Here is a 14,412-nt window from a genome sequence, read left to right as displayed (position 1 = left end):
ATCCTCTAGTTGAAGACTTGAAGGTGTTGTGGGTTGATGGTGTTGAAGTATTTGATGCTGTTGCTTCTGAAACTTTCATGATGCATGCAATGTTATTTTGCACCATTAATGACTTTCCAGCTTATGGTAATTTGTCAGGGTACAGTGTCAAGGGTCATAAAGCATGTCCTATATGTGAAGAAAACACTGCATCTCATCAATTGAAAAATGGAAGGAAGACCGTGTATCTGCGCCATCGAAGGTTTTTACAAGCTAATCATCCTTATCGAAGATTAAAGAAAGAATTCAATGGACATCAAGAGAATGACAAAGCACCAACTCCATTAACTGGCATTGAAATTCATGAAAAAGTTAATAAAGTACATCATGTATTTGGTAAAACGTCCAAGAAGTCATCTGCATCGAGCCCTTGGAAGAAAAAATCAATATTCTTTGACCTACCATATTGGTCGAAGTTAGAAGTTAGGCATTGCATAGATGTCATGCATGTAGAGAAGAATGTGTGTGATAGCTTGATTGGTACACTACTCAACATTCAGGGAAAGACAAAAGATGGAGTAAATGCTCGTTTGGATTTGGTTGAAATGAAGATCCGAGAAGACTTGGCACCAAGGGAGGTTGGTAGGCGCACTTATTTGCCCCCTGCATGTTACACTATGTCCAGACAAGAGAAGATAAGTTTTTGCTTATGTTTAAAGAGTGTCAAGGTACCTCAAGGATACTCTTCAAATATTCAGAGTTTAGTGTCCATGCAAGACTTGAAGCTTGTTGGCCTCAAGTCTCACGATTGCCACATCTTAATGCAACAATTGTTACCTGTAGCTATTCGCGGAATTTTACCCAAAAATGTTAGACAAACTATAACGCGTTTGTGTGCATTCTTCTCTTCAATTTGTAGCAAAGTCATTGATCCTTTAAAGTTAGATGAACTTCAAGTCGAAATTGTTATCATCTTGTGTCAGCTAGAGATGTTTTTCCCTCCATCATTTTTTGACATCATGGTACATTTACTTGTTCATGTGGTGAGAGAAATCAAGTTTTGTGGACCAGTATACTTAAGATGGATGTATCCCATTGAACGTTACATGAAGATTTTGAAAGGGTATGTGAAAAATCAATATCGTCCAGAAGCTTCAATGATCGAAAGATATATTGCTGAAGAAAGTGTCGAGTTCTGTTCAGATTACATGGCAAAAGCAAAACCGATAGGAGTTCCTCACAGATCATGGTTGAACAGGTGTTCTATAAGTAACAGCATACGAGGTGTGAGTGTGGTTACCAAAAATCGCGAAGAGTTGATGCAAGCACACCTATACATTTTGAACAACACAAATGAGGTAATGCCTTACTTATCTGCCCACAAAGTCATTGTGAAAGAGAACAATCCAAGACAATCAGAGAAATGGCATTTGATGGAACATAATAGAACATTCATGCCTTGGTTTAAATCTGAGGTTTTGAAAGATGCGCAATGCTCTGAGACTTTGATGTGGTTGGCAAATGGGTTGAAATTTGATGTCATCTGTTGTACAGGTTATGAAATCAATAATTGCACATTCTATACAAAGTGTCTTGATGATAAAAGCACAGTACAAAATAGTGGAGTCAGTCTTGAAGCCAAGTCGCTACAATTTTCTACATCTAAAGATCAAAATCCCGTAGTAGGATCAATGACATACTATGGTGTAATACAAGAGATATGGGAGGTTGATTATACCATGTTTACTATTCCACTGTTCAAATGTAAGTGGATTGACAATAAGAGTGGTGTCAAAATAGATGAATCAGGAATGACTCTAGTGGATTTTCGAAAGGTGGGTTATCGAGACGAGCCATTTATCATGGCACAACAAGCATCTCAGGTTTTCTATGTTAAAGATCCTGCGTCTGAACATTGGTTTGTCGCTCTTCATGGAAAAAAACAAATTGATCCTAATGAAAAGAATATGAGTGATCTTAATATTGCTGTCACCCACCCATTTAGAAGAACGACAAATATTGATGAAATCCATCTAGTTGATGATGTACATGCAATTCGAGAAGATCACGATGAAGGAATATACATATGACCAATCAATAACTTTATGTATGAATTTCATATTCTTGTTAACATTTAGGTGTTTTGTTAAATAATGTTTTATATATTAATTTGTCAGTTGCTTATTAATGTTTTTTTATGTTTTCATTTCACAGATACATGGCTGAACATACTTCATCAGAGGATGAAGCACCTACTAAGAGACCCACTAGAGGAGCCACTAGGTTGAGAGAGCTCTTAATTAGAAGAGCTAAAGGTCAGAAAACACATGTTGATATTAACGTCGACACTGGTGAACCTAGTGGTCGTTATGGGGACGTCTTCAAAAGCTATTTAGGAATGTTGGCACGAGAGAGAATATCAATCCTTACGCCATCTTTTGATCATGTCACTGAAGTTGATCGGGAAATGATATGGCAAGATTTATTGGTAACTAATATTAATGTTATTAAAGTTATACTTTGACTTTGTTGATAATATGATAAATATTGTTGATGACATTTTCTATATTGCAGCTAACATTTGATATTCCAAATGTGCCGACCTTAAGACAAAAATGTTTATCATCGGTGGCTGAGAAATTTCGTGGTTTTAAGACCAAGTTGACGTCAAGGTATGTCTTTGGACATAAAAAGAATGAAAATCCATTGTTGAAATACACTTGGATTGATGAAGACACATGGCGTCAGTTTCTTGAGCTTCGGACATCTGAGGGATGGCAGGTATGTTTATTTGAAATCATCAATAGCACAATTGATAATTATGCAAAATTTTAACTAATTCATAAAATGGGTTTTATATGTTACAGGTCAAGAGGAAAAAGGCTCAAAGCATAAGTGCTCAAAATACAAACCCGCACATATTATCTCGTGGTGGGTATAGAAAACTTGAAGAGAAGATAATGACAGAAAAGAAAAAATCTAGGCCCCCACCTTCTGAGGGTGAAGATACTGAGCCTCCTTCACCACCATCACGTCATCAGAAGTGGAAGTTAGCCCGTTTACGCTCATCGGGCAACTACACTTCTGACTCTGCACGAGAAATCTCTGAGAAAATTGTAAGATACAATTCTTATCTAAATTGCTCGTTCATGTTTTATATTGTATTTTGATTTATAAATGTTTTTGTTACCTTGTAGGATTCGTTGGTTGAGCAGACCTCCCAAGGAGGATTCATTCCAGAAGGTCGTCATGACATACTTGCTGCTGCAATTGGACGACCTGAGCACCCTGGACGTGTGCGTGGTGCTGGATCAGGAGTCGGCATACGCCAATTTTTTGGTTCCTCCTCTCGTCAGTCTTCATGCAGTCATGGTGCTGATTATGAACAAAGACTAAAGGAAATGATCACGGCGCAAGTGAGAGAAGAACTAATGCGCCAATTTGAGCATTATGGCATTCGTTCGCCAGTGGATCATCCGCCAGAACTAGACCCATTTGTGCCTCCCACGGGTAAATTTGTTTTCTATAAGTTATGAATTGAATAAATGATATTTAATAAAGTAATTGAATAACATTAATAAATCGTTGGCTCTAACAGGTAGAAGCGGAAAGGGGAGTTGTTCAGCTCCACCCGGGGATGACATGGATGACACTCATCCATGTCAGCTATATATTTGGGATGGTACAGAGAAGACACTAGTGGCTCGTGGAAAAGTATTTGAGGCAGCCACAGTTCTTCATGGCATGGAGTTATCAGAGGATGAGGTTAAGGTCACGGTAGAGGAGGTTCTCATGCCGTATGCTTTAGTTCCTGTGCCAACAGATGAGGTGTATACTGTGGCACAGGCATTGCAGTGTTTCCTCGCCTGGCCTAGAGATTTGGTTGATACTGACCCCCCGGTACAGACTCTTAAACCCACAAATATACAACATTTTTAAGTTTACATGTTTATTATATTCAAACTTAAATTATATTCCATTTTAACTGAAATTGCATCAATATAGGAAAAACCTCAATCAAAGAAGATTCTTCTCTCTTTGGATGATCCTCTTGGTGCATTGCTCCAACTTGCAGAAATCATAGCTGATAAGCCGATGCAAGTTCCTTGGGATGCTAACATTTTTGGGAGAGATCTTGACATCCCACTTTACTTGCATTCCCAAGATGTCTTGGAGCTTGCACGAGGACAAGAAGAACTCAATATTACCATTATTCAATTATGGATGATGTAAGTCTTTTAGTCATTATATATAGTTATTTGATATATTTATGTATTTACTTATATCAAATCAATTTTTGGTTTAGGTATCTGTCTGGTGTCACTGAAACTATGGGGCTGAATGATGTATATGGGTTTATAGACCCCCAACTCACCCATGAAGGCAACAAGTTTGATGACATCCAAGCATATGTGACCAAATGCTTTCAACGTGGAAAAGAAATTTATTTTGTCCCTTATCTTGCTGGGTAAATCATTTTTGTTAACTTATGAATATAATAAGTCATTTTAATGCATAACAATGAATTTATTTTCTTAACAAGCGTCATTGGCAGTTACTTGTGGTTTCCCTAAGGGAGAACCTTGCTGTGTGGTTTTGCTCTTTGCATCGCCCTCCCCCCAACCATCTTAGACAAGTGATAGATTGGTAAGAACCTCAATATCAATCTTATGAATATGACATGTTATATAAAAATATCCTAACTTATTCCCTATATCATAGTTCAATTGCTGCACATAACATGTTGTTAGGGAGATCAACGGCTAAGACAAAAGGTCTTGTATGGTGTTCTCTCCAGGTTTGATATTTCTATCCATATCTTCATGGTTGTTTGCTTGATTTTCTTCATTAATTAATTGTAACGTTGTAAATATAATGTAGTGTAATAGACAAACCGGCTCATATGAGTGCGGTTACTATATAATGCAATGGATGACAACCACTGTGCGTGCTCGTATTACAACAAATTGGGAAACGGTAATATATATTTGAATTAAAATGAATACTTTGCAATATTTCCTTTTTATATACTAACTTAACTTAATCTATTATTTTGTAGACATTCAAGAGTCCTGCAGCAATTCCCGCAAAGTCCATCAACTTTGGTAGGATAGCATGTGCCAAATATATAATTCAAATGTACAATACTATTGATTAGAACATGTATCTTGATTGTAAATGATTTGTAATTGTCTTTTAAATGAATTTGAATTGTGGATGTGTTTTAAAATATTTTGTTCTGGTCTATTCTGGTCTGTGCTGGGTGCTGAACAAAATTTGCAGGTTTAAATGTGGTAATAACACCAAAACAGAAACTGCATTTAAAAAAAAAACAGAGTATTAGGCCTCGGTTCATACCAGAACCGAAGCAAAAAGGGTGCTTTTGGCCTCGGGTGAAGCCAAAACCGAGGCCAAAAGAGTATCGAATTTAAAAAAAAAAAAAAAAAAAAAAAAACACATATTGCCTCGGGTGCACCAAAAACCGAGGCCAAAAAAGCCCATATGGCCTCGGGTGCCCCAAAAACCGAGGCCAAAAGGGTTCTCGAATTTAAAAAAAAAAAAAAGAAAAAAGGCCCATATGGCCTCGGTTGCAGTGAAAACCGAGGCAAAAGGCAGGGTCTATGGCCTCGGGTGCAGTGAAAACCGAGGCAGAAGCTCCCTCTATGGCTTCGGTTCTTAACCGAAGCCAAAAGCTATGACCTTTTGGCCTCGCCCCAATATGCTTCGGTTCCCGAACCGGTGCAGAATATTAAAAACAACCGCTGTCAAAGACCCTTCCTGCACTGGTGGGCCTACTAGATAGGGTGTTGTAACTATTGTGTTACTTTTGAGTTTTGTTTAGTTTATTTAATTAGTTTTCTTTTCAGCTTCATATTGACTTTCTATGTACTTCTAAAAGATAGATGACCTTTTTTATCCCTTTCCTATAAATTTTTCTATTCATTAATGTAAAGCAGATTTCTTTGCTTTTCTTTGTTGTTACTCTGTGGTAATGTGTACATAAAGTTCAACAAAATTGAACAAGGTGCAATAAATTTGTAGCAGCATAGTGACTTTGTCAAAAAATGAGACTTGATTTGAACAGAAATAATGTTTTATGAAGATTTTTTTATCAAAAAGAGAGACAATAAGTTAGGACACGACAACTCTCATTTTTGTTTTTTTTTAAATTATATATATATCCCATTTTTTTAAAATATTAATAAGTAATGTAATTTCTTTTATTGTTATTCTCCAAATATCCTTTATCAAGCTTGCAGTTGTTATTGGACACAATCTTAACTTTTTTTAATAAAAATAAATCAATTTAAAGTGATCTTTTGTAAATATATATTTTTTTTAATATATTACTTAAATAATACTTTCGTCTCTAGATTAAATTATAAAATATTTAATTTTTATATGTTATAAAAGTTAATATAAAATATTCTTTACAATAAACGATATATGTAAAGTTATCTTTATGTAACAAACAAAATTTCACTATGAAATTAAATCTAACTTTCATATTCGTTAATTGTAAATGACGTTTTATATTAATTTTCATAAATTAAATATTTTATAATTTAATTTAGTAATGAAATACTATAATTTAAGAATAAAAAACATAATCCTTTATAAAAAAATGATGATTCATAACATGAATTTCTTATTCACATTTTTTTAATTTAGAATATCGTTTTATTAAACGATTTCTTTTGTAAGAAAATATATATCCTAATAAACAAAACAATTGTGTGTTTAGGGTTTAAGTTATTTCAAACCTAATTTTAAATATTAATGTTCAAACGTATATACAACAATTATGTTAGTTCTTTTTAAAAATAACAAAACTTGTTTAACAATCACATGACTCCAATTCAAAATTTGCTTCACTTTCATATAAAAATAACTATTAAAGCAAAATGATTGTATCTCAGGTTTATTCTTTAAAGTTTTTATACAAAGTCATAAATATTTAGGAAAATTTTATTTTGACACCCCATTTTTCAAAAAAAAAAAAAAACTATCCTACAATTACTTTTAATAATAAAATATTATATTAACATAATAACAAATATAAATGAAGCATTATTATAAAATAATATTTCATGTTGCTATAGTGGATGTTGAAAAAAGAAAGTGTGTACAATGATCGTGACCCTAAAATTTATACTAAAAGGTCACTTTTCATTAGGTAAGATTTATAGTATTGATAACAAGTACAAGTCCAATCATAAATGCAAAAAATCAAAATAAAGTTATATATATATATATATATAAGCATAAATTTTAAAAACATAATTTTTATATATAACAACCCAAAATACTTTAAATTTTATTACACATCTAACAAATTGTCATACATAGTAATTTAAAATAAAAGTTAATACCACATGTATATATAATAGACGAATCTTTTTAATATTTTTTAAATATTGGTCTAGAATATGCATTCACATATATTTATGTATAAAGTACTTTCATCATTAGTCACTACACAAATAACATTATTTATATAACAATAATGTTCTCATAGTCAAATGACTTTATTTTAATTTTTATCAACAATAACTTTGTAAAATAATTTAATCCATCGTTATTTCATTGTGTACACCTAGATAAATAATATTTAAGTATATAACAAAAAATATTTAGAATGAATATTCAATAACGTTTTTTTGTAGATACATATTAACAAGTTCTTGTTACATAGAAGATTAACATATTTATCATTGAAGAATAGTTGACCTTCAAAGATTTAAAAACATTTAAGTATCCAAAATCTAGAACTCATGACATTTACAAAATAAACTATTTAGCCTCTCATTACCTATAATTGTAATCTAACGATTTAAACACTTTGAAAATTAAACCAAAACCAACCTAAGCTTTCTGTGTCAATTTCGTTTAAGTGAAAAAAAATATCACTTAAAACAAAATTTTCACCGAAAAGATAAACTTGACTCACTTTTCTCTTAATTTGAATGAAATTTTTTCAAATGAACAAAAATTTCAGATATTTACCATTCTAACATACAACATTTTGGACAAACTAAAAATAATCAAATACAACTACAAATTATAATTTATGTTTGTCTACTTAATCAATTATCTTTTAACATAAATTACTATCAATATTTTATTAATACCTACATTTTAAAGATAATAAATTCATGAATTAAAATAAAAACAAAAAATAATAATTTAATTTATACTTTGATATTTAAATTATTTTTATTTATAAAAATTATAAAAATTTAATATTTTTATTTAAATTTTATCTCAATTATAATTTATATTTTTAAAAATTAAATTATTTATAAATATATTGATATATTTTATTATTTAAAAAATTTTCACTAATTTTTCCTTTAATTTCCATTCTTTTTCTCTTATATTAAACAATTGTACTTTCTACTCAATTATCACTATCGATTATAGGATATTTTGTTTTGTCATGTCATTCATATTAGACTTTAATGCTGAGTCCATGATAACTACTTAACTATTTAAACTTCTAACTTAAAAAAAGGTTGACAGTTAACTTATTCAGTTATTTTAAGTAATGACCAACTGTCCGTTATTAAAAAAATATGTAGCATTTTAAAAAAAAATGTTTTTTAGTGCGTCACACATGATTGTGACAAATATATGAGAATTAGTTGGTAGGAAAGAGAATTGCAACCTTTGGTGATTATTAAATTTATTGTAAGGTGAATACTCTCATACAACTTGTCTTCTCACTCAACCAATTGGCCATTACATTACATTCAATATACAAGAGAAGGAAAACTGTCCTAACACTATTCTAAGAAATTGAGTTAATAGTGAAGATAATTTTTTTAATTAATTTCGTTCTTGTCGACAATAATTTAGCTCTATTAAAAAGTTTGATTCGTGTTTTTGAAAATAAGATTTTGTAACTTTAGTGTTTCATCAATTCATATTATTGACCTCATTTATTTTAAAATAGGAGTAATTGTGTGTATATAAAAGAGTTAGTAGGGAGAAAATTGAAATATTCTCACTAAATGATTCATAAGTTAAATCATATAAAAATTACGACAGCTTAATATATATATATATATATATATATATATATATATATATATATATATATATATATATTTTGATAATATTACTTAATATCTTTTTTATTTAAATTAGTTTTTAGAAAAGATTTCAGTTTTAGAAATTTGTTATTATTTTAGATTAGAAGTGAGATATTATAAATATTTTATACTTGATATTTGTTATATTTTGCTCTATATATAGAGTATATCAATAAAATACAAAAACATGTTACTCCGTATAACATATCACATATATCTATCATATATCTCATATCTCTCATATTTTCAAAAGCCCTAAAAATCCCAACAGTGGTATCAGAGCCGATGGTTCGGAGTGACTGACCATATAACCATAACCATAACAAAAAAGGGGTCACCGATGTGACTGACCGCATAACCATAACCAAAGGAGTCACTCATACACCTGAAGAAAAATATATCATATGAAAAAAAAAAGAAAAAAAAAACAAGGGACTCAGTGTGAATAAAAATGAGAATTATTAACATAATTATGTCTCCTCAAGTTAAAAAGTTTATATAAGAATATAAGAAAATAATCATACTTATGTACATGAATTAAAAATAACGATTGAATCAGAACTAATATTATTATTACATCATCACATTCGCTTTATCAAAGTTTTAAGGATATTAAGAAAATAAAAAATAAAACTGTTCTAGTAAAGAGCACTAAGAAATTAGATTGAAAACAGTGATAGATTTATTTATTAGGGCTCCACTTGAATCACTTTATAATTAACGTGATAGTAAATATAATGATTAAATACATTACACTGATACTTGCGCGAATGATATAGTTCGTGAAAACTCGTAGGATGAACAACAATCTCTTATCATAAACTAAATAAATCTCTAAAAGATAAGTGAAGTAAGACAAATTTCTTTTTTTCGAATGGCAGTATTTTTATTAAAATAATGTTATGATAATAAATTGTAAGATTAATAATTAAAAAAAATCCGATATTGTCCCAAAAGATAAAAATGTCACAGGAAATTTGTATTAGGTAGATTGATTGTGATTCTTAGTCCAAAAAAATACGAGCATGAATGATTGGTTGAATTTATAATTTGAATTGCAGTGTCTGTTATTTTATGCCCACTCCAACTAAAAAAGAAATCACATACGCAAGTGAGAGTGTGGACTTAAGGCAATATACAAATCCAAATTATTACTATAACAGGAATCTTTGAGTATTTTAAAACACTAATCTTTAAATTAGAAGCTTGTTTCAGATCAATTTGTGACTGACAACAACAAATACTGATTTTAATTTCAAGCCAACTATATAAGTTGTTAAATAAATCATTGGCCATGTCAAAGAGCATGAGTGAATGTTCATTGATGGAAGAGTGAAATTCGCGCAAGTCACGATATTTTTTAGTTAATCAATAATTATTCAATTGTGAAGAAGTAACACCTTAAAAGCCTTCACCTAATGCTTATAGAGAATGCAGTAAGATCCAAATACCTTACCTAATGCTTACAGGGAATGATGGATAGTGTTAGTAAGTGGGTCCAAATTCGTGATGAATGATGCTATAAAGTGACATTATGTTTAATTTAATCTCATAAATAAATATATATAATGATTCTGTTATATCATTAATCGAAGTCAAATGTCTTACACACTTTACTTTTAAACCATCTAAGAAAAGTCCGATAGGAATGATATAATAAATAGTCTCAGCAAGTTTCATCAGGATAGATATTTTAATTTGATTCTAATACTATGTTAGCAACTGAAGTTATAAGTTAATTTCACAAAAAGTTTATACTTTATTTATATATTACGATTTTTTTGTATCTCTAACGAGACCTAATGGAGGGTGGAAATGGACAACATTTTTTCAAACAATCTAATTTATCATTGATGATTTCGTACAATTTTGCTACAGGATGTGTTCCCACATATAATGCCGCATAATGTTTCCCAGCATTACCTGTTCCACTTTAATTTATTCATTCATTAGTATTTCTTAAACATCGATAACTTCCATTATTATACACATTAGTACACTAACATTACTCACAAACTTAGACCGTGCATATACACCATTTACAAGCAAAACTGAGGGAAGGCAAACCTAAAGCTCAACCTTTCTTTGATTTGAGCTGAAACCCAAGTAGAAGAAGTCCCCCGGAGGTAAATGCAGACAAGAACGTTGAGAAGTAGAAAAGAGCAAGCAATGCTCCCTTTAAAGACTGCAGCCGAAAATTAAGAGATTTTGATAATCAGATGTCAGTAGGTAACAGAAACAAGTTGAAGTGATGCGAGTGAGATGTTATTTCAAAGCACCTTAGCAAGCAGCAAAGCGTTGTCGTTTGCATACTCCAAAGAACTGTCCGGAATGTTTTGAATTCCCTGAGCAATTTCCCACGAAAGAATCCTACATTCCGAATATAAACAAGAACTAAGTTTTCCCCTTCTCCATCCTTTGTCTTATATAAGTCTAGTTGAACTTGGCAACTTACCCGAAAACAAATCCAATTACAGCACCGATATTGGCCTTATCTGGTGTTATTTCAACCTGCAACTCTCCAAACTGCAGTTGGCAATCAGGTTACTAATTTTTCATAGTAATAGTTTCTTATTGCATAAAACGTGCCATAGACAGAATAATTACAGACTTTCAGCACCCTCGTCTCCTCTTTCGGTTCTTCAACTGTCACTGCCGACGATGAACTAGCAGATAGAGCTCTGCCAGCTGCAATCATTGCTTTTGCAATCTACTACAACATTGCAATGTATTAGTGTTGAGATAAAAATCACTACTTTAATTATGTTCACATATATTCTATGTATTTCGTTGTTTAGCCAGTTTTGTGGAAAAAAAAAAAAAAAATCACCTAATTAGATTCCTACCCGATGTGTTTCATTGATGTCCCGAAATTCGGTCATGTTTGGTTGAGATTTTTTTTTCTTCTCTTCTTAAAAGTATAAGCTTCTCCAATTAGCTTCAATTAATGTTACTTTTATTTTCAGGAGTTTTTCTAAAACATTATGTGTCGTGACTTCTTTTATAAGGAAAGTCCTAAATCGGCTATGTCAAATGCTACCTAAGTAATCACACTTTAAGCTATGAAACAACCCTAAGAAGTGATCAAAATGAAGTACACCCCATACTTAAGAAATGAATTGGATACGTTCTTTCTCGTCCAACTAGGTTAACTGTTTTTTCATCAACTATGTTAACTGTTTTTTTCTTCATGACAAACGGCTAATCCTGATCTTTTAAGACATGAATAAGAGCAGAACTTGTGGACCGAATCCAACGTGATTTGTCATTTGTCACGTCAAAAAACAGTAAACACCACGTATTTCTTAGTACAGGACCTAACAAGATCAAAGTTTAAAATAGAGACAAAAACCAAAATTGAGTTTTAGGAATAAAAAACATAATTAACCCTACAATATATGTTTTTAGTGAGAGAATATAAATTTAAAAAGTTAAAATCATATCATATAGAGGGTAAATGGCCCCATAGCCAACTAACACGAAAAGAGCACACCCATTCATCCTGAACGGATACCAGCTAGTTATTTCCCAAAGAAATTCAATCATTTTCTCATTAGAGATCCATCGGCACAGATGGATTAGAATACAATACCTTTTGTGGCTCACCTTGGCCATACTGTCCCATTGATTGAAACCTTCTTCCAGCAGATATCAAACGCTTTCCAAGTGCTGATCAACAAAAAGAACAAACACATCTTCAAGCATAAATCCTAACTACTTGTGAGGGAAGCGGGTGTTTGGCAGAACCGCATTGATTACTTTCTCATGGCTTTACCTGATTTGGCAGAACCTGTCAACTTGGCCTCAATCAAAGGAATCTTTTTCACTAAAGAGTGGGATGTTGATGTGTCAGCAAGTTCCCAAGCTCGAGAGAGGTTTAGCAAAGTCTCTCCCAACTCTTGACCACACTGAAAAATTATACTCATTCCCATTAAACAAAACAACCATTATAATGGGAAATACACCAGACACACGCAACACAAAGTCGAGACATCTTTTGGAGTTAATCAATGTCTTAGAGCATCAAATGAAGTGCTTCAAGATAACGTCCGCGAGTATATTGACAGTGATGAATAAAAAGCTCAATGACAAGGTCAAACATTAGCATTGTATATTGTAACACTCAATCTTAATGGGAATCTTAATTGGGGTTGCAAAGTGTAGCCAGTAAAAGTACCAACCTCATCTAAAACAGGTCCGTTTGAAAGGTCGAATGCGGCGTCGTTTAGCTTCACAAAATTTAAAACACAAACATGATTCCAGAGTAAAGGAACATATTTATATCATTATCGATTGATAATGGAAACGGTTGCATGATAATGCTGGCATGGGCAAAGCAAAGGATTTCATGGCACTTACGTCTAATCGAAGGTCGCGGGGAAACTGTGCAAAGTAATCAGGAGGAAGGTCTAAACTGCCCTGCAACGAAAGCGCACACGAAATCTTGAATCACGAATTTACATTCAGAACGGAATATTTAGAAATTGTGAACGTTAAATTAGAAAGATGGAATATGAATGACTTACAGCAATTTCTTGGAGCAGGGTTTGAGGGTCAGGTCCAATCGATTTGGGCGAGTCGGATTCAGTCAGAGCAAAACGCACAGTAAGAGGTTTTGGAAGATAAATGGAATTGGTGACAGAAATAGGAGTGGCGAATTTGAGTGAGGAGGTTAGGGAAGCCAACTGATTGGGGTAACGGTGGGATATAGGACCTGTCCAATACCAGAATTGAAGCGCAGCCGAAGCCATTTTTTTCTTCCCAGCTTCGATTGGATTGAAGCTATGCAATTCAGTGTCAGCCACTGAAATTCCGGCACAAAATTTTAAATTAGCATGAGACTTATCTGTTTGTTCCTTTTGTTCAGTTAAATTTAATTAAATTTTTAAAAATATAATGCTAATGTACTTAATTAATTTTCTTTTTTTAATTAGTTTTTTACTTTCAAATTTTCATAATATTTGTTTGATAAAAGTAAGTATTGAAAACAAATGTAGAATTATGACATATCTTATAATAAACAAGATGGAGCAGTAGACAAATGAGCTCTTTTGTTTTTCAGTAATACAAAGCTCAATATTTTAAAAAGGAAATTGGGATGTTTTATTTTACCATCACATGGAATAAGATAAATCTTTTTCGTTTTACTTGTGTGCAAGTGCAACTTTCTAGAGTATGAGACCTAAAAAATAAAAGTGGCATAAGGACGAGAGAAAATTATCCAAAAAAATCAATTTTGTATATGTTCAATGATAACGGTATATAGGGATGCCACAACCAATCGATCCCCACGAGAGAAGAGAAGCTTAGATAAATATTTTTTCATCTTTCGCTTGGT

General features: G+C 32.0%; 2 protein-coding genes across 2 annotated transcripts; one reads left to right on the top strand and one right to left on the bottom strand.

Moving 5' to 3' along the window:
- The first annotated feature begins 2,193 nt into the window (after positions 1-2,193).
- LOC146884825 (uncharacterized) lies at positions 2,194-4,027 on the top strand. The gene is made up of 4 exons (XM_085675869.1): positions 2,194-2,760; positions 2,847-3,095; positions 3,177-3,489; positions 3,578-4,027. Exons 1-4 carry the CDS (start codon positions 2,533-2,535, stop codon positions 3,916-3,918), a joined length of 1,131 nt encoding a protein of 376 aa, XP_085531995.1. The 5' UTR covers positions 2,194-2,532; the 3' UTR covers positions 3,919-4,027.
- Positions 4,028-10,968: 6,941 nt separating this feature from the next.
- LOC114191042 (LOW protein: ammonium transporter 1-like protein) lies at positions 10,969-13,904 on the bottom strand. Its single transcript, XM_028080190.2, has 9 exons — positions 13,601-13,904; positions 13,434-13,493; positions 13,256-13,303; positions 12,850-12,982; positions 12,667-12,743; positions 11,686-11,784; positions 11,530-11,600; positions 11,354-11,444; positions 10,969-11,259 (listed from the first exon to the last, which is right to left on the bottom strand). The coding sequence occupies exons 1-9, from the start codon at positions 13,823-13,825 to the stop codon at positions 11,149-11,151; spliced, it is 915 nt and encodes a 304-aa protein (XP_027935991.2). The 5' UTR covers positions 13,826-13,904; the 3' UTR covers positions 10,969-11,148.
- Positions 13,905-14,412: the final 508 nt, after the last annotated feature.

This window comes from Vigna unguiculata, chromosome 7, assembly GCF_037176805.1.
Source record: "Vigna unguiculata cultivar grain cowpea cultivar isolate G323 ecotype 2 chromosome 7, ASM3717680v1, whole genome shotgun sequence".
NCBI lineage: Eukaryota > Viridiplantae > Streptophyta > Magnoliopsida > Fabales > Fabaceae > Vigna > Vigna unguiculata.
The sequence above is the reverse complement of the archived record's forward strand: the minus strand, read 5'-3'. Positions and strand labels throughout refer to the sequence as shown.